The sequence below is a fragment of the Sinocyclocheilus rhinocerous genome, unplaced genomic scaffold (assembly GCF_001515625.1).
Source record: "Sinocyclocheilus rhinocerous isolate Xijiao unplaced genomic scaffold, SAMN03320098_v1.1 scaffold2053, whole genome shotgun sequence".
In the NCBI taxonomy this organism is placed as follows: domain Eukaryota; kingdom Metazoa; phylum Chordata; class Actinopteri; order Cypriniformes; family Cyprinidae; genus Sinocyclocheilus; species Sinocyclocheilus rhinocerous.
Window position 1 is genome coordinate 231639 of NW_015666532.1, and position 21112 is coordinate 252750.

At 36.9% G+C, this 21112-nt stretch overlaps 1 protein-coding gene across 1 annotated transcript in view; it reads left to right on the plus strand.

Annotated features, from left to right (window-relative positions):
• Positions 1–21112, plus strand: part of LOC107732503 (phospholipase D1-like) — a 36343-nt gene that overhangs the window by 5950 nt on the left and 9281 nt on the right. Inside the window, exons 2-18 of the mRNA XM_016543858.1 lie at positions 3575–3753; positions 4172–4341; positions 4415–4557; positions 6499–6664; positions 9481–9767; positions 9862–9945; positions 11076–11157; positions 13176–13286; positions 13369–13560; positions 13711–13906; positions 15657–15785; positions 15944–16062; positions 16240–16353; positions 16509–16619; positions 17068–17156; positions 18017–18130; positions 20407–20456. Of these exons, the coding sequence (XP_016399344.1) occupies positions 3657–3753; positions 4172–4341; positions 4415–4557; positions 6499–6664; positions 9481–9767; positions 9862–9945; positions 11076–11157; positions 13176–13286; positions 13369–13560; positions 13711–13906; positions 15657–15785; positions 15944–16062; positions 16240–16353; positions 16509–16619; positions 17068–17156; positions 18017–18130; positions 20407–20456 (2254 nt within the window). The 5' untranslated portion in view covers positions 3575–3656. The remainder of the gene's footprint in view (positions 1–3574; positions 3754–4171; positions 4342–4414; positions 4558–6498; positions 6665–9480; positions 9768–9861; positions 9946–11075; positions 11158–13175; positions 13287–13368; positions 13561–13710; positions 13907–15656; positions 15786–15943; positions 16063–16239; positions 16354–16508; positions 16620–17067; positions 17157–18016; positions 18131–20406; positions 20457–21112) is intronic.

Here is a 21112-nt window from a genome sequence, read left to right on the forward strand (position 1 = left end):
AAATAAAAGCATGAATAATCCTTTCAAAATCACTAGAGGACAGAAACGGTTTAACCTTTGCTATTGATCTAAATAGAAGAAATAAGATTTGACCACGGAGTTGATCAGTTTATCAAATTTCAAAGAACTATCAAATTGGACACCAAGGTTCTTCACCACAGATTTATAGAAGGGAGCTAAATTGCTCAAGTCAAAAGAGTTTTGGGTGTCAGGAGCCCCGAACCAGATTATTTCAGTTTTGCTTTCATTCAAATTCAGATAATATTGTGACATCCAAGATTTAACTTCATGTAAACAACTCAATAGTGACTCAAAAGAGCTTTTATCCTGTTTCTGCAAAGGTAGATACACCTGAGTGTCATCTGCGTAACAATGAAAATATACTCCATGCTTATGAAACAAGACTGGGCCGAGAATGGATCCTTGTGGAACTCCACTAGATAATGGGGCAGTTTTAGAGTAATGTTGACCAAAATGGACTGAAAACGTCCTATTAAAAAGAAAGGATTTGAACCACTCAAGTGCCATACCCCAGATTCCCACTATCTTTTCTAGACGAGAGACAAGAATATTGTGATCAATGGTATCAAATGCTGCACTGAGATCTAGTAAAACTAAAACCACTGAGCTGCCTGAATCAATCGAAATAAAAATATCATTTAAAACTTTCAATAAGGCCGTTTCTGTACTATGACTTGCTTTAAACCCTGACTGAAATTTTTCAAAGATCTCATTTTGAACTAGATAGGTCTGCAATTGGTTTAATGCGACTTAATTTAAAGCTGTTTTAAACTTTTATTGTTTTGATGCTCAAAAACACCCTTTTGTCTCTTTTATATAAACTGAGTGGCCAAGTGATATCAGTGGAAAAGGGAGGTCATTTCAGAGCAAAAGTTAGTTATTATATTTAGATTTGATATTACAAAGACAAACTTTTCTCTTTAGAACAGTATCCAGCGATCAGTCATTCACAGAAAGATCAGGAACATTGAGCAAGGTAAACAGAATTCCAATTTCATGTTGGCTTTGAGAAAAAAGAATGTCCAGATCGATATCTCTGGTGAACAATGAAAAGAATTTGCAATATAAATATTGTGAGATGTTTTGAAGCATGACAGTCTCTTTGTTTGTGAATAGATTTAATGACTTTCAGTCTCCTATGATTGTTTCTCTTAAGTTAAGCAGAAGCTTCCAAAGGTAGCTGTACTGGAAAAGGTGATGTCATATCAAGTTCAAATTATAGAGTTGCCAAAGAACCACACCTCACCATTACGCAAGAAGTGAAGTTCAAATGTTTCAGCTTCTCTCTAGCACACATTACTCCTCTTTCACACATTTTAAATGGTCATTAAGCGATCATATTGAATAGGCCAGCTAGTGTCTACATGCTGCAGCCCACCGCAACCAGCTAATGGGAGGAGAAAATGTTCCATTATGTTTAATAGAAGGTTTTGTGGGGTAGTTATAGAGCGAACATGCACTTGGCAGCAAAATTACTGCAGTCTAAAGGAAAGCAACTAGAGTCTTTGTAAGAGAAATCGAGAGAGCAGCCTTGTGTCTTATTTTCTTTAATAATGATATTTTTGTTTTAACAACACAAATGTCTACTTTATGTTGTGTGAAAGGCTTGAAAATAGAGTTAATGATTACATTTAGTTTTACTGAACTTGAGTCAATGCAAGTTGTGTTGTGGTAGTAACAATTGGTGACTCAGCTGCTCAGGTTGAACATTTCTATAATCTCTTCCACTGTCATTCTTTCTTTTTCCTTTGTACTTTATATGCTGTTGCTCTATATTGTTTCCTCCACATACTGTGTGAAACTTTCTACTTTATACCTAAAACCCACATCAGTTATTATCGAGCTATTAAACCACTCCTCCATTCTGCTGCACATCCATTATTAACTGTGTTGGTGATGATTTTGCAATATGTTTAATGGCTTCAGTGGCTTATGATCACTCTGTTGTGGCATCATCTCACCTCCCACTTTATGTTTTACCTGTATTTATAGCTTCAGATGGGTCACCATTCCTGTCATTTACCCTTCACAGATCTGAATCTATATTCAACCTTTCAATCATGCCACTAACTGACAAATTAATATTAGAGGAATATGAAGGCATGAACAGTGAACAGCTTCTTGGATTTTGTATTTCTATGAAAGCAATTATCAGTCTGATTCCTGTACTATTTTTGGGTTTGGGGAATTTTCTTGGATTTGCTCCCAGAGATATTGAAGAAAACAGGATGTGATCTCCTTTTCTTTCTTTTTTTGTGAGAGGATGACACTGATGTGATCTTGTGTGTAGTATTAGATTAATGTTCACTGTCTGGAGGGATTCCATGCTCCCCGGAAGAAGACATTTGACCTCTGACTTTTGGCCTGACCAAAAGAGGAAATGTTTTAAATAGAAATTAGCAAACTAAGGGGTCAAGGTTTCGCTATGGTTTAGTTAGTCTCTCTGTTGGAAAATGCCATGAGTGCACCGCAAAATGCATCACCCGTTTAACTTTTTTTTTTTTTTTTTTTAAAGGCATAATATAATATAATATAATATAATGTGATTACGTTTTTGTCAGGATTCCTTGATAAATAGAAAAAAAAGCACTTTTTTCTAACCATGTAAAATACTTAACTGTTAATTGTTGATCATTATAATGTATTCGCTGAAAAAAATAATTAATTTCTTTAAAAAACAATATAATGTATTGTAATATAATTACAAAGCTTTTTAAGACTAAAGGACATTTGATTTATGTTAAATAAATAAAAAACCTATGTCTTTCTCTTTATTTATTCCTTCCCTTTCTAGCTTGCACTTATATGAACAATGCCTAAAACTTGGTATTACGAGCACTTCCTGTGTCTGTTTGCCTCTTTAAGATGAATCGCTTTATGTATTCCCCAATTGTAAGTCGCTTTGGATAAAAGCGTCTGCAAAATGACTAAATGTAAATGTAATGTTGCTGCACAAATGTACCAAGCACAATGTAAACAAGGCACACATGCTAATTTCTGAATGAAAAAGAACAAGAAAAAGACATATTGGTGGCATATTACCAGCTAATCAAAGCTAATTAGATTAGAACTGGTTTTGCTTTAGGACTCAGAATTTAAATTGGACATCAAGTGGTGACACAACACAGTACTAAAGTTTTTTATCATACAAAATTGGATTTCAATATTTTATGATCTTGGCAGCCAATTGTTGGCACAATCAGTATATAATATTCAGGATTTTCAAGGATGAGTGCATGTCACACAACCTGTCTATGATGGAATCTACCTAATTTGACCAGCTTCTGCTAAGTCACAGATCAGTCTGAGCCAAAACTAGTTTGATCGGACCCACAACATTTAGCAAAAGTTCTAGGAAAAGTTTTCTCCTTCTCCTTTTTTGAAAGTTGCTAAACATTTAGTTTGATATCCTACTTATGCACAATTATTTGGTTAATTACATTTTGGTGTGGGGTATTTATTTAGTATATATATTTTTTCTCCATACTACAGCAGTTGAGAAACATTGCTTTAGGATTTTGACTCAATGTGTGTGTTTGTGTGTTCAAACAAGGCAGTGCTGGAACTTCAGACTGAAGAGTGTGAGAGAGCTTCAATGAGCTCATAAGAAGTAACTCAATCCGATAAAAGCAGACATGAGTGACACAGTGGAGAACCTGGACACCAGGGACCTGGGGTTCTCAGATGCTGAGGATGAATCTGAAGAGGTGGACTGCGAGTTCAACCCCTCAGGTAAGTGATTATTAATAATATCAGATGCAAATCGTCCATTTGTTTTAGTAGTATTCAGTATTATTATCGATTTGACTGCTCAGATAAAATGTGAAAATTTGATAACATTTTATTACCGTGAAGCTGCTTTGAAACAGTCTGTATCGTATAAAGCACTATATAAATAAAGGCGACTTGACTAGTTTCAGAATGAGTGATACAAGTTAGACTTGAGGAACAAGATTTATTTTGCCAGTAATTTTTCGGAGAGGAAGTGATAAAAGGTTACAGCAGTTCTGTCTTATCAGACATCTGGACTATATGGAACGTGTGTTAAAGGGAGTGATGTGAGGACAACTGTGTAACATGATTGTACGTCACAAACTAGAACTCGCATTCCCTGAAGGCATTCCTCAGTCCGCCCTGTCTTTTCTTACAGGGGTATCCCGTATCCCATTCTCTGCCGTGTACAGGACAGTTGGCTTTAAAGAGACAGAAGCACAGGTCTATCTGAACGCTGCCCCCGTCACTGCCAAGATCCTAGATGTGGAACGCTTCACCAGGGCCCCGGACCGCTTCAACATGTCCAAACACAGGAGCGTGTCCAAGGTGTGTGAAGCACATGCTAGTTAAAAGCAGAGGCTGAAATATATCAGATCTCACATCACTGCTGTGTCCACAGGCAATGCCAGCCGTGTTTAAGATAGAGCTCAAACATGGGAACTTCACCTGGATAGTCAAGAGAAAAGAGAAGCACTTCATGGATCTGCACAGAGAGCTTGTGCGATACAAGACCCTCATGAGGATCCCGCTGCCCACCCGAAGGTCAGACCCCTGCCCTACAGATGAACTTACTCAATGATCCTTTACACCTGGTATGCAGCCTGATTGATTGAAAGAGTTGGAAAAGCCCATACAGATTTCACAGAACATTATTAGTATACAGTGACACTTTATCCTTCAGATCAAAGTGGCTTGATGAGTTAAATAAATTAGCTAATTAAATGAAATTAAATGAATGTTAGATTAAAATGAATGTCTTTGCTTTTTTACTGTTTGTGTTTTATGCAGTTACACAATGATGTAATGAGTCATTTGTCAATTAAGAGACTTTCAATCGCAATCTGATGTGAAAATGAGTACAGCTTTTTGGTCTCAATCGTACACTACTGTTTAAAAGTTTGAAAGTTTAAAAGTATATATATATATATATATATTAAAGGGTCCTATTATGCTTTTTCATTTTTTCAACTTTGGTTAGTCTGTAATGTTGCTGTTTGAGCATAAAAAAGATCTGCAAAGTTACAAAGCTCAAAGTCCACTTCAAAAGGAGATATTTTATTTAACAGAAATCACTTTTACCAACAGCTCTGCTCTCTCTCTCTGGCCTCCGCCTCCTCCCGTCCCACTATTTCAAAAGATGCTGGATCTCCAGGGACGAATCAGCAGATGCGTCTTTTACGTCCAATTAGGGCGGAGTCACCTAAGAGAGAGAAAAAGAGAGACTACTTCCCCAGACGTAACATAATGTAAAATATTGGAAAAATAATGTGTTTTTCGAACAACCTAGTATGAGAGCCTGTTCTAGTACACCCCCAAAACAAAATCAATACTTTGTAAAAGAGCATAATAGGACCCCTTTAAAGAAGCAAATACTTTTTTTCCTGCAAGGGCGTATTACATTTATCAAATATGCGAGTAAAAACTTATTACAAAAAAGTTATTTTTCAAATAAATGCTGTTATTTTGAACGTTCTATTCATCAAAGATTCCTGAAAAAATGTATCAGTTTCCCCCAAAATATTAAGCACCATAACTGTATTCTTCATTGACAATAATAAGAAATGTTTCTTGAGCAGCAAATCAATATATCAGAATGATTTATGATGGGTCATTTGACACTGAAGACTGGAGTAATGACTGAAAAGTTTGACTGTTTAATTGTTGTATTTGATTTTGCATCAAATACAATCTCTTTGTGTCTGTAATTTATATTTATTTCAGCTTCTGTACAGATTGTTAAAGGTGCTGTATGTAATTTTTTTGACTGTACCAAAGCATAAAATACCATAATATGTTAGCAAATATTTAGGAAACATGCTACTTTTCAGTTATTCTACTTTGAAATGTGCAGTCAGTTTGTTTTGGTCTTTGTGATTCTGCCAACTGCCAATTTAATCAAATGTATTTCAAAAACCTGGGTTGCCAGTTGTACAGCCATGGAAGCCAGCAAGCGAACCGAGTCAGAAATCACAGATTGTAGCTTTAATATGTCATCAAAAAAAAAAAAAAGGAAAGAATATTCCCCTTACAGTAAATCCAAGGTATCTAGATAAATTACCTCATTTTTAAGTTAAATTGTGAGAACTTGCCACTCAGGATCTCATGATTATAAATGGCGAAACTACTTTCTCCAACATTTTTCGGGAAAAGCGATAATGTGTCTCAACTGACCACTTGTGATTCAGTGGCCCCAGACGGATCTAAATACCAGGTGTAAAGGATCAATTACTACTCTTTTCATTCTTAAAGTAGCTATAATAATTCTCACTTCCTCTACACTCCTTTGTCCTGTTTTTGTCCTCCAAATATTACTTTCTTTTTCTTTTCTCTGTTTTCATTCTCCATTCTATCTTTTCTCTTCCCCATTCTTTTTTTGTTCTCTTCTCAGAGTTCATGTCTATTCGTTTTCTCCATGAACTGTTTGTCTTTTTTTATTCCTCTCTTTTTCTGTCACAGACTCTGATATCTCTGTCTTTCTTTCAGCCATACAGAGAGAAGAAAGAGCATAAAGAGGAGCGAGGTGAGGCAGATGCCTGCACTGCCTCGGGGAGGTGGAGATGAGTTGGCACGAGAGGAGCAAGTGTCTAGTCGGAGAGTGAGTCACTCCAACATGCTTACAGCAGTACTAGCCCTTGATCACAAACACTGTTGAGCATGACGTGATCTTGATTGTCTCAAGGCGTGTGAGTCTGTGAGAAGGTCTTTCCCACACATCACTGACACGATTTAGTGGTCTCTGAGTGTGTAGTAGCAGCACCCTGCTTCTCATATCATTAGTGCGAGTCACATGAGAACATGACAACATCACTAGGTTCTCATAATCTACTGATGAAATTCTTAATATTCGAGCTGTTGAATAGAGCTTAATATTGATTGACGACTTTTTCAATAGTTTGACATTCGGAAGTATATTTCCTGGTCATTTTCTATGTGGATATTTAAGGAAAATCTTTAGAAAAACTAATGGATAAATAATTTATCAGCTGATTAGCATACAGCTCTTCCTAGTAAATACATTAGGACTAATAGGCAAACATCACTTTCATAATTAATATTTTAGAGTTTATAAATATTTTAGAAAATACTGTATATTTTTTTAGTAATTCTTAATAGTAACTTTCATTAAAGACATTTTAGAAACATTATGTAATGCTATATTTCTGTTATGTTATATTGATCAGATATTAAAAAAACATTTACATAGGTAACGTAATAGAAAGTTAGATTGATATTCTTTATATGATAAAGTATATATTCATTATATGATAAATATAATCAAACATTACATTACAACATAACTAACATTGGTAGCTAGATAGCTAAATAACATTAGCTAGCCTGCAAAAACGGGCTATTATTTTTTGTTTGAGTTTTTCTTTTAAGTGATTTTATGATTAAAACAATAACAAATGTCTGCCAATGTGGTAAGAAAATAAACTTATTTGAATGGAAAACATGACTGACAGTTTGACATTTTTTTTCTGTTTTAATCAAAAACTCACTCAAAAAGGGGTCATATAATGCGATTTCAATTTTTCCTTTCTCTTTGAAGTGTTACAAGCTCTTGGTGCATAAAGAAGATCTGCAAAGTTGCAAAGACTAAAGTCTCAAATCCAAAGAGATATTCTTTATAAAAGTTAAGAGTCAACCACACCTACCTAAAACGGCTCATTCTAACACGCCCCCACATATCTACATCACTATGTGGGAAGATTTGCATAACGCCGCCCAAATGTTCACGCAAAGAAAGAAGGCGTAACTTTTATTCTCGCTGTAGTATTGTTGTTGCCGCCGCCGCCATGCCGTGGAGACACTGTGTTTCGTTGTGAAAGCGAAACTACTTTGTTTAGCCTTCGAAAAGAGGACGATATCTGCTTCGTCATGCCTAGAGCTGATCCGTGCTGGTCGCGGAGGGAATACATCAACTTAGTGCTGCGGAAGCCGGATCGGCTTTCACCGTGGACCATGGAGTCCAGCCCGGGGTCGTGTGGTTGCCGCTCCTTCGTCGGATCCGCCGGGACCGCCGTTCTCAATCCCGCCGCCTCAGCTCACTCTTGCCCGGCTTCAGCTCAGGCTAAGCCGGGGCTTTCGCTCACGCTAGGCCGCTGTGTTTTTCGTTGTGAAAGCGAAACTACTTTGTTAGAACTAGAAATCAGTGGTTAAGTTGTATTTACAACACTGTTCCAGAACACTTCAACCCAAATATTCAGATGTGTGCAGCACATTTTATGGAGGACTGTTTACTGATCCTGGAAGAGTAACGTTAGACTAAAATGCCGGCAGTTCTGACTCACGTAAGTACGTTTTCATTTAAAGAATTTGACTGATGATTCAAACGCGAGTTTTGAGCAGTGTAGAGTAGCGCTTGTTGTTTGTCATTTCTCCGATCACAAATGCAGACATGGTTTTATGTTTACGCGGCGCAATGCAACGCAACGCGTAAAAAGACAGTATAAGTCATTATAATCAGTAATTATGTCCCCACTGGATGCAACAAATGAATCATTTGTAATGGGTTTTATTGGTTTTGTCTCATCGCATGGAAACACAGTATGGTAGGGGCGTAACATTTCCGTCACACGCTTGAGGTATTCGGCCAATCACAACGCATTGGATATCTGGCCAATCAGAGCACACCTCGCTTTTCAGACCGATTAGTTTTGTAAAAATCGACGCGTTTCAAAAAGGCGGGGCATAGAGGAGAAACAATAATGTACAGTATGTGGAAAATAATGTGTTTTTTTTACTTTAAACCGCATAAACACATTTCATTACACCAAATACACAAAATAATGTTCTTTTTAGCAGCATCATATGACCCCTTTAAAGTTAAAACACCTTAATGATGGATTGGTTTCTTACAAGCTTTGTGCTTTGTGCTTGTAATTCACAAGACTTTAATGGATGGACTGGAGTCGTGTGGATTACTTGTTGGCTATAGAGATGCTTTTATCAGCTATTTGAACTGTCTTTCTGACGGCACCCATTCACGGCAGAAGATCCATTGGTGACCAAGTGATGTAATGCTAAATTTCTCAAAATCTCTTTCGATGGAGAAACAAACTCAAGTACATCTTGGATGGCCTGAAGGTGAGTAAACTGTCAGCAAATTTTCATTTTGGGTAAACTATTCCTTCTATCCCAACCGTAATGTCACTTATAAATGTTTCTCTCAGTTTGTAGACAATTTGTGTTTATTTGTGTGTTTATGTCTTTTGCAGGAAACTAGTGCTGAAATTCACTAGTTACAGACATGCACGGTGGTGGGGCCAGGCCATTGAAAGCTTTGTCCGGAAACATGGCAAGGCCTTTTTAAGGACCCACCGCTTTGGATCTTTCTTTAGGGAGGAGGAGAACATACCCTCTAAATGGTATATTTAATCTAAGAGGTCTTATTATTCAATCTTAGATCTAAGAGATCTTCTACCCTGTTATTTCTGACAACTAAAAAAAATGAATGTTCAGGTATGTGAATGGCAAAACCTACATGGAGGATGTTGCATTTCATTTTGGGTAAACTATTCCTTCTATCCCAACCGTAATGTCCCTTATAAATGTCTCTCTCAGTTTGTAGACAATTTGTGTGTTTATGTCTTTTGCAGGAAACTAGTGCTGAAATTCACTAGTTACAGACATGCACGGTGGTGGGGCCAGGCCATTGAAAGCTTTGTCCGGAAACATGGCAAGGCCTTTTTAAGGACCCACCGCTTTGGATCTTTCGCCAGGGAGGAGGAGAACATACCCTCTAAATGGTATATTTAATCTAAGAGGTCTTATTATTCAATCTTAGATCTAAGAGATCTTCTACCCTGTTATTTCTGACAACTAAAAAAAATGAATGTTCAGGTATGTGAATGGCAAAACCTACATGGAGGATGTTGCAAATGCGCTGGAGGAGGCCAAAGAGGAGATCTTCATCACAGACTGGTGGTATGTACTCACTGTTTCCCCTCCAAGAAAACATGTTCAGGCAGACAGATAGTCTCGACCCAGCTCACACTATTCCTTGAGCCAATGTTGCTATCACAGGCTGGACAGATTGCTTTAACACACACAGCAATGTTTTGATAGCTCCACAGTGTCACAGTGTTTCCATTTTTCTGGGAAATCAACCTATAAATACCGTTTATATAGTGTGCATATCAGCTGTGTAAAGAAAAAGCAGAGATGACATATATCTCTTTTTTTTGTGGCACGAATGGCAGTCTTGGCTCATTAAAGACAAAACATGGCCAGAGAAAAAAAATCATTTTAACTACTTCTAACTAGTTTTAAGTACTTTGAACTAGTTCTTTGTAGAAGTCTAAAACAGTATAGTGTAGCGGTTACGTTTTTGTTTAGGGGATGCACAACAAAACCTACAGCCTGGATTGATTCTGGTCTTCCTTAAATGGAAAATGTAATTCTTAATCTGATATAAAATGGTGTTTTGTGTTCATTGCTCATTGTTTGGTAATGCGCTGTAATGGAGTTGCTGTAGACACATGCAGAATGTGTGGCAGTGAATCAGCAGCTCAGAATGAGAGGTGTATGTTATACAGCAAGACCAGTATCGCTCACTTCACAGGTATTGAGTTTCAGCCCTCCTTATTTCAAAATTATCTCTCCTGGAATAGACTCCATGGTCTGATCCTCTGTGTGTGAGGGAGTAGGTGGTTATATGAGAAATCGCTGCGTATCTTAATGTGTATTTTCGATGTAGTTGTGCATGTAGAATATGAAATCTCAAACATTCTTTTGATGTAAACCCACATGAAAGTTTGTTTGCAATTAATTATGGACGACTATTCCTTTCCTACACTTAATAACCACTGGTTGAAACTTAAACATCAGAGTAATTAAATTTTGACAAAATATTATTTTACTTTTATTAATGAATTAAAATTATATTATATTATAATGTGTATTATTAATTATTTATTTTATAATAATGTGCACAATAAGACCAGGAACGTGTATTAAGAAATTAAGTCATGTCCATTTTAATCAAATTTAGACTTTAATGGTGGTGTGCTTGTGGTATGCTGTATCTGCTGCATGATTGTGTTTGTAATGTGCAGGCTGAGTCCTGAGATCTTTCTGAAGAGGCCTGTAGTGGAAGGCAATCGCTGGAGGCTCGACTGGATTTTGAAACGCAAGGCTGTAAGTCCCCTCAAGTGCATTTGTCCCTGGTGCCATGCTTATAATTTAAAAGGAATATTAAATTGAAAATACAGACACATATTCAGTTTCAAAGTAAGATTATTTATTTATTTAATTTACTTATTTTATTTTTTACCTATTTATTTACTTATTTGTTTTTAAATTATTTACTTTTTTGAATGAATGAATGAATGATGCATTTTTATAGCGCTTTATTGTGTATTGTTGTTCACCCAAAGCGCGTTACAATCATGTTGGGGGGTCTCTCCTCAACCAATTTTTATTTTATTTATTTATTTACTTTACTATTTACTATTTATTTATTAATTTTTTTAAAGGTGTCATATTATGTTGCTAAAAAGAACATTATTTTGTGTATTTGGTGTAATGAAATGTGTTTATGCGGTTTAAGGTAAAAAAAACACATTATTTTCCACATACTGTACATTATTGTTTCTCCTCTATGCCCCGCCTTTCTGAAACGCGTCGATTTTTACAAAGCTCATCAGTCTGAAAAGCAAGGTGTGCTGTGATTGGCCAGCTATCCAGTGCGTTATGATTGGCCGAATACCTCAAGCGTGTGACGGAAATGTTACGCCCCTACCATACTGTGATGATGCCCTGTCAGGCCGGAACCATAGTTGCCAAGTCCGCGTATTATACGCGACTTTGGGCTTCTTTTTTTTAAAAAGTTGCTTGGAAAAAATCCCAGGTCGCGGGTTGCGGCTTTTTGGGCTTATTTAAAAAAATATGGTTGCTTGTTAGGGAAATCTGACAAGCAACTTCGTTTCTTTATTTATGTTCGCCGTATTCTCCAATGCATTGAATAACACTCTGTCTGCTCGCAGTTAATAGCCAACCAGTGCAATAATATAAGTGCTGCAGCGTAATTTGCCAAATGTTCCGTCCCCTCCTTGGAGAAAATCACGTTCAAAAAGAAGGCGCGTGACGCTGTAATCCAAGCGATAATAGAAGTAGACGTAGAGGAGTAGGATGACTTTATTTTAGCCTATTTTTTTATTTTTACAATGTTTTTGTAATGTTCTGTAATAAAAAACAAGTAGTCCTATACTAATACTAAGAGTAAATATGGTTCGAATAGCCTATATTTTAGTAGGCGATAATAAATAACATTGATGATAATAAATCATCAAAAAATATTGGGCTTGTTTTTGAACCAGCGGTTGCGTATTTGTCTCGCGAGAGTTGGCAACAGTGGCCGGAGCGATGATTCAAAAACATGAAAACCCATTATAAACGAGGCATTCGTTGCATCCAGTGGGGACATGTGGTGGCGGCCTAGAGAGGAGCAGAGGCCGGGGGCTAGAGTGAGGAACGGCCGGAGGGCTAGAGTGAGCAGAGGCCAGGGGCTATAGTGAGGAACGGCCAGAGGGCTGGAGTGAGCAGAGGCGGCGGGCTTGAGAACGGCGCGGCCGGCGGATTCGACGAAGGAGCATCCGGAGGGCTTGCGGCAACCACATGTGACGACCCCGGGCTGGACTCCGCTTCGTCCACGGTGAAAGCCGATACGGCGATCCACAGCGCAAAGTTGTTGTATTTCCTCAGCGACCAGCACGGATCAGCTCCAGGCATGACGAAGCAGATATCGTCCTCTTTTGGAAGGCCAAACAAAGTAGTTTCGCTTTCACAGCGAAACACACAGAGCCTTCACGACATGGCGGCGTGAAGTACTACAGCAATACTACAACAATACTACAGCGTGAAGTACTATAACAATACTACAGCGAGAATAAAAGTTATGCCTTCTTTCTTTGCGTGAACATTTGGGTGGCGTTATGCAAATCTTCCCACATTGTGACGTAGATATGTGGGGGCGTGTTAGAACGAGCCGTTTTAGGTAGGTGTGGCTGACTCTTAACTTTTATAAAGAATATCTCTTTGGATTTGAGACTTTAGTCTTTGCAACTTTACAGATCTTCTTTATGCACCAAGAGCTTGTAACACTCCAAAGAGAAAGGAAAAATTTTAATCGCATCATATGACCCCTTTAATTTTAGCGACAAGGAGTGCGGATCTTTGTTATGCTGTATAAGGAAGTGGAGTTGGCGCTCGGCATCAACAGTGAATATAGCAAAAGAACACTAATGCGCCTTCACCCAGATATTAAGGTAAGCTATTTGTGATTTGATCTTCTTTTGCATATCTTGCGTGACATCACATGCGATTGTAACTGTTCCTGTCTCTTAACAGGTGATGAGGCACCCTGATCATGTGTCCTCCTCTGTCTACTTATGGGCACACCACGAGAAGATTGTAGTCATCGACCAATCAGTTGCTTTCGTTGGGGGAATTGACCTTGCGTATGGCCGCTGGGATGACCGTGAGCACCGACTGACAGACGTGGGAAGTGTAACACGCTGTGTTGCTCAGGGCATGGAGCAGGTTCGAGACATCATCATGTTCCATAAAAACATGCTACATTTGGCTACATTATTTGTACCACACCCATGGATGATATCACTGTTTGGCTTTGAAGTTTTCATGTTTCTGCCAGTTATAATGAAGTGGAATTATGTCTGTTTTGGGACTCAGGGACTGGATTCATCCACGCCCAGGAAAAAAGTGTCCACCAGTGGAAACAGCAGCCGGTCGATGGTCGATGACTCAGTGGACCTGCCCAAACTAAAAGGCATTGGCCGCACTCGCAAAACACGTTTCAGTCTGTACCATCACATCCAACGTGGCCTTCACCATGCTGACAGCATCAGTAGCATCGACAGCACAAACAGTAAGTGACTCTTTCGTGACCAAACTAAAATTGATTCCACAATACAATCTGTGTTTTTCTCTGATGAGTCTGCTGATGACTAATTCCCCTGTGACCTTAACAACTAAAAAAAGTATTCTTAAAGGGATAGTTCACTGCAAAATGAAAAGTGTCATTGCTTACACACCCTCATGTCGACTAACTTTCGTCCATGTACTAGTCACATTTTTTTCCATTTACAGTAGTTATAATACATGGGATTGGACTGGACTGTCATTTTTGCTTATAGGTGTTCAGATCCACACCCCATTTTTTGGCAGCCACCTTACTGTATTTCACCTGTAAATGACATGAAATTTGAAAAGCTGTAAATGACATGAATTTTTCTGGAACCATAGGAAGATGATATCATGGCAGCATAGATTAGCTGATGGCCCCATAAGAATGCATATGTATATATGTAAAATGAATATGACATGAATATGAATATAACATGTCTACGAGCATACATGGGGGATGCAATTTTAAACCCATCTTGCAATTATCATAATCCAGTTATCACAAAATATTGAAATCCTGTTATAACTCTAGACTATGTGGATCAATAAATGGGGCAAAAAGTCAAACATTCTCTGTTACTTCTTAATGTCAGTGAGTCTGTGGATCTTGTCTGTATTTTTCTTCTCTGTTGGATGTGCAGTGATGCTTATCCTTTCTGGCTTCTATCGTAGGTGTAGCTTTAGACACCCTGCCTGGGCCCGAGCGATTGCCCCATCCTTTTCTTGCTTTAGCTCTTTCTGTTTGTTCTCCCTGCCATAGAAGGCACACATATAGATCGGTTTGCAGTCTGTCTGAGAGAGGATTAAGTGTATTTGAGACTAGCTTAAAGACTAGACAGCAGATATATGCTTTAATTAAATTACTTTGACCTCAGGGTAGATTTCATTTGTCGCTGATTCTTACACTAAAGTCACATTAATTTGCTATTAAGATAACTAATCATTTGTTTCCAACTAATTCTTCAGTTTTAGATTATGGTATGATGCTGTGGATAAATCTAAAATATTACACATGCAGTAGCTATCAATGTCATGGAAAAGGATGGTCCAAATGTGTCAGTAATATGATGTTTGTTTGTTTGGTCTGATGTCAGTTATTTAAATTATTGCTGAACTGTTACAAAAACTTTTTTCATTTGCAACATGTACATTTCAGCAAATACAGTAGGGTTTCAGAAGAGAAATTATAAGCGTCAAAGTCTTTTATTTTTAATCTAAATAAATACATTTATTGAAAATAAATCATGAAAAATTAAAAGAAATATTCAGAATTCTGCATTGTTTTAGACACACGATATCCCTTAATATATAAGGAATTATAAGAGTATAGGAATTGCATTCTATTAAAACAATTATATGAGTAATTTATATAAAATGAAAAAAACTATATTTAAATTATTTTCTCTAGTTTATTTCTAATATATTGTAATATAATTCTAATATACATATTTGATTGTAATATATAAAAATACAAAATTGCAATTTAAAATACTTACAATTTAAGTAATTATTCATCATGTATTTTGAACATGTATCATATACTGTATATTCTACACAAACACACACAAATCAGTCAAGTCCTGATTGCACCTGTGGTTACACTCTTCATGAAAAAAAAGTTAAATTAGTAGATCTGAAAGTAACTCATAAGTCGTTTTATTTTAAAAGATCCTTTAAGTTTTATAACCGTTTTGTATGTCTTGTGTGTTCAGAGAGTGGCTCAGTGCACAGTCTTCAGACAGGAGTGGGAGAGCTGATGGGAAACACTCGCTTCTGGCACGGCAAAGACTACTGCAACTTTGTGTACAAAGACTGGGTTCAGCTGGACAAGCCTTTTGATGGTGAGCCACACATTTTACTGCCTGGCCGCTTTTTGCTTTCTTCATTTCAATGATCATTAATCCGGATAGTCCAAGGTTAATTGTGTTATCAAACGCAGTCTTTTCGATGCATTTCAGATGTTTACAATCCTGCTTTTTAACACTATGCTCGACTATAGATTTTATTGACAGGTACACAACCCCCAGAATGCCCTGGCATGATATCTCCTCAGTGGTGCATGGGAAAGCAGCCAGAGATGTGGCCAGGCACTTTATACAGCGCTGGAACTTCACCAAAGTGAGATATTTACCACCCCTTTGCCTGGGCCATGACCCGCACACTTTAAACTTATTTATGTTTAGACAAGCTTCTGAATTGTCTTCTGTGCATTTCTTGAATTTTACTTTAAGCTGTGACAATTTGATGAAGCATTATTTGGTTCTGTCATAGTAAACTGACTTTTCTCTCCTTTAGATAATGAAGCCAAAGTACAGGTCACTCACCTACCCATTTCTCCTACCCAAATCTCACAGCACAGCCAATGATCTAAAGTACCAAGTGCCAGACTGTGTCCAGACCAAAGTCCAGGTGAGAACGCATTAATGGCTGTAGCTGTAACTGTTAGAGTGTGATACTAGGAACATCATATGCCTACTGATAAAAAATGGATACCTTGCATGCACAATAAGTAACTTTGCCATAAATGCCCATAAAAATGGCCATAAATGTAAATGGTCTCTCAGGTTCTGCGGTCAGCTGCAGACTGGTCGGCGGGAATCAAGCACCATGAGGAGTCCATTCATAATGCCTATATTCAGGTCATTGCCAAGAGCAAGCACTTCATCTACATTGAGGTACACAATCCCCCACTTTCACTTTGTCTGTCAGCATTCAGTGATATGATTCAAATGTGTTGACAGCTATTTAGTAGTTTAGATGCAAAATGTGTAATAAGTTGTAAAACAACGTTGACATTTCAGTTGCTTCATATTATTGACAAATGACATGCAGCAGTGGTTATCAGAGCATTTTGGGGGGAGATGCCAAGAATTATTCAGTGGAAATTCTACAAGAACCATGACTTGGATATTCACCAAGTTAAAACAAACTAATAAAATCTATATAACTGGAAATCTACTTTTAAGATAACTTATAACAAGAGATTACAAGAATTTATAATACGAGATGATAAGAGAACTTAAATAATCGTATTTTACTGTGGCCCAGCAGAAGTAAAACTTGTTCACCTAACTTGCCTGATGAATTGAAATCGATTGTTCCTGTTTCATTGTTTTGCTTCAGAACCAGTTCTTCATCAGCTGTGCCGATAACAAACATGTTTACAACAAGATTGGTGACGCCATTATTGAGCGAATCATCAGAGCTCACAAGTAAGTGTGAGAGTCCTAATGCATTAACACTGATTGTCGATCATTACCATTAAGTGGAGCAGAGGATCTTAGTAGGGATGTGCAAGTACAGAAGCATCATGCACATTTATTGTAACAAAAAAAAAGTGGTTAGCTAATTTCTGACACAGCATTTTACAGATCATTCACTGATCATTTGCTAGAAGGTTTTCAGTACAACAAAAATACAAAGTAATGTGCAATTCAGAGACAATTGAGACTGACAAATGTATTTATTTAAAAAAGGTAAATATATATATATTAAAAAAAAAATGTTTATGTAAAAAATATTGTATTGTATTGTAATAGATCAACTGTAATTGCCCCCCAACATGTTTAACAAAACACTTCTCTGGGAGAAGAGACATTCGTAATGACTTTATGATCATGGAGGCTGCACACAGATTAAACACAAGAAATGCTGCTAAAGTGAAGTGGGTTGGAAAGGATGTTTTACCATTTAATGGCAATGGAAGTGAGGGTATTTGATTTAAGAATAAGCATGTAGACTGACAAATGTATTTATTTAAAAAAGGTAAATATATATAAAAAAAAAAAATGTTTATGTAAAAAATATTGTATTGTATTGTAATAGATCAACTGTAATTGCCCCCCAACATGTTTAACAAAACACTTCTCTGGGAGAAGAGCCATTCGTAATGACTTTATGATCATGGAGGCTGCACACAGATTAAACACAAGAAATGCTGCTAAAGTGAAGTGGGTTGGAAAGGATGTTTTACCATTTAATGGCAATGGAAGTGAGGGTATTTGATTTAAGAATAAGCATGTGAATATTTCCATGGATATATCGCATTGATGTTAGCTATAATGTGTCACAGGGAGAAGAAGTTGTTCCGTGTGTATGTGGTGACTCCCCTGCTGCCTGGATTCGAGGGAGACATTTCCACAGGAGGAGGAAGTGCACTCCAGGCTGTTATGCATTTTAACTACAGGTAAGAATGAAACTGTTGCTGTGCACGTGTCTTTGAGGAAAAAAAGGGCAGCTCAGGTCAGACAGTAAAAATCAGACCACCTGAGTCTCATACATAATTTGGCACTCACAAAAAAGAATGGGATTGTGATCCCAGATGAATGTTTTTATTATTATTTTGCAGGATAGAAAGTATAAAAACAGTTAATTTTAGGCAAGATGAGGCATGTTTAAATAGTTCATGCACAGATTAATTTGGTTTCAATGCAGGAAATAGATTTTTTTTGGAGGGGGGGTGTAATACAACCTGCATTACTTTTGCTAGCATGTCCTCATTGGTTGTCATGGTAATGGTTCAAACTTGCATAGGTTTGCCATGTATGAGACTTTAGCAATGGATATTTTGCTATTAAGGATGCTTTTTTGCAGTATCGGCAGTATCAAAATCTTTATGCGGACAACAGCATAAATATCTGGAAAGGGTGAATGACAAAAACAAAAACAAAAACAAAAAAAACACATGAAATCTGATTTGATGGATCTATCCTTCTGATCTATCTGATCTCAGTAACAAAAGTCTGGGTGTTTGGTGTTATCGTATTTAAATATTTAATATTTAAAACCACTTTCGAAGGTGGTCTTAATGTGGTGTTTGTTTTTCTGCAAATTTGAAAAAAATTTTAGGGAAATTAATACTTTTATTCAGTGACACCAACAGTGACAGTAAAGACTATAATGTCACAAAAATTCCTATTTCAAAAAAATGCTGTACTTTTGAACTTTCTATTCATCAAAGAATCCTGGAAAAAAAATATATCAGGTTTAACATTGATAATAATAAGCAATGTTGCTTGGGCATCAAATCAGCATATTAGAATAATTTCTGATCATGTGACACTGAAGACTGGAGTAGTGATGCTGAAAATTCAGCTTTGCCATCACAGGAATAAATTACATTTTAAAATATATTCCAATTGAAAACAGTTATTTGAAATATAATGCAAATAAATGCATCCTTGGTGAGCATAAGAAACTCAGAAAAACTTTAAAAAAGCTCAGATACTTAAATGTTTTGAATATTTCATATTTAGATGTAATGTAACTTTTTTGTAACTTGTAATGTAACCTGTAACTTTTAAATGGTATAGTGATATCACTATGAAATATAGTGATTAGTTTATAGTTTGACAAAATGAGACTGAATTTGTATTTGTATTTTTCATACTGTTGCATTTCATAGTTAAAAAAAGAAAGCTAATGTATGGAAATTGATTGTTTTCATCATTATTTGATTGGATCATGAACTTTAGAACTGAAATATGTTATACTATAATTCTTTTGCCTAACATTATTTTTCCATTAGCAGAAAAAATAGTTTCAGAGACTGACAATGCTACATTACATTGACTTTTTACCTTTTCAGTGTCATTTATCAACAAATTATTCACATTTATTAAGAGTTAGAGCAGTGAATGTGGTTGGTGTTTTGAAAACCAAAGTGTGTGCCATGTGCACAGAGCAGACTTGACTGCCTGTTTCTGCATTGTCATTCATGAGTTCACAGCAGTAGCTGGTTTCCCAGTGACGCAGTTAGCACTTCCTCTTTAGTGAACTCGGACGCATTCTCTCCTCTCCTTCCCTGATTAAGCTTTAATGAGTCTGACAGCACCCTAAACAGCTTCACAGCTTCTTTCATCTCTATCAGAGAGGAAGCGCTAGCAGCCCTGATCTACCAGACAAGCCTGATTTCATCCTGCAGTCAGGCATATTTATCCTCATCTTCACAATAACCTTGCGAGCATGCTCTCTGCATATCATTTGGATGAAAGCAGGAATTTGTCTAAGAAAATTGTAAATGTCGCTGATGTGAGGATAATGACCCGTGTTAGACAGTGCGCCTTTGTTTTCCAATACCAGCTTACCAATTCATTCCATTACACACGTAAGAGGCACAGCCAAGTGTTAGATGCTTGTTCCACTCGTCTGGAAAACAAATGGAAATAGGCAGTGCTTTAGTGTCACATTAAACATGGAAAACTGCCGTAAGGGTTATTTATTTATTTATTTATTGAGGGATTTTTTTTTTTACATTTGCCAGATATTTCTCTCTCTTTTTTTTTTTGCAGCTCCCTGTCACATTTCACGTGGCAGTGCAGGTTTACTGGTTTGTTTGTTTTTTTGGGGAGATACCTAGGTAACCTAAAGAATAATGTGAAGTTATTGAGGGAACACTGTGATAACTTTGTGATAACATTTGAAAAAAACATCTAATTATGGCCTGAATGTCTATTTTTGTAGGACCATGAATAGAGGAGAGTACTCCATAATTGCTCAACTAAAGAAAGAAAGTAAGTCTGATTATTCCCATCCCTCTTCTTTCTCTCTCTCCGAGCATGTTGGTTATCGTGGAAGGAACGATAAGCTGACATGATTGTGACATAATTGAATGTGAACCTGACTCTGTGGTGAGTGAGTTTTCCTCTGACCTGCTTATGGAGAATTCATAATGGAAAAACACGCAGCCTGTTTAGTGTTGGTCTTCATCTTTCTTTCTTTCTTTCTTTCTTTCTTTCTTTCTTTCTTTCTTTCTTTCTTTCTTTCTTTCTTTCTTTCTTTCTTTCTTTCTTTCTTTCTTTCTTTCTTTCTTTCTTTCTTTGAAAAACAAAAATACAAAATTAGAGAACAAAAATAAATGGGTGAATACAGAGAAGGAAGCAAATACAATTATTTAAAAAATGTTATATAATGTGGGAAGTTTAAGCTTTTAATTGGAGATGATGAAGTGATGATAATAGTAAACGTAAATCTGAGGGTTTGTTTGTTGATGAAAAGATAATTAAAGGGTTAGTTCACCCAAAAATGAAAATTAGCCCATAAATTACTCACCCTCAAGTCATCCTATGTGTATATGACTTTCTTCTTTCAGACGATTCCAGTCGGAGTTATATTAAAAATTGTCTTTGATCTTTCAAGCTGTTTCATGGCACTCAGCGGGTGTTGCATG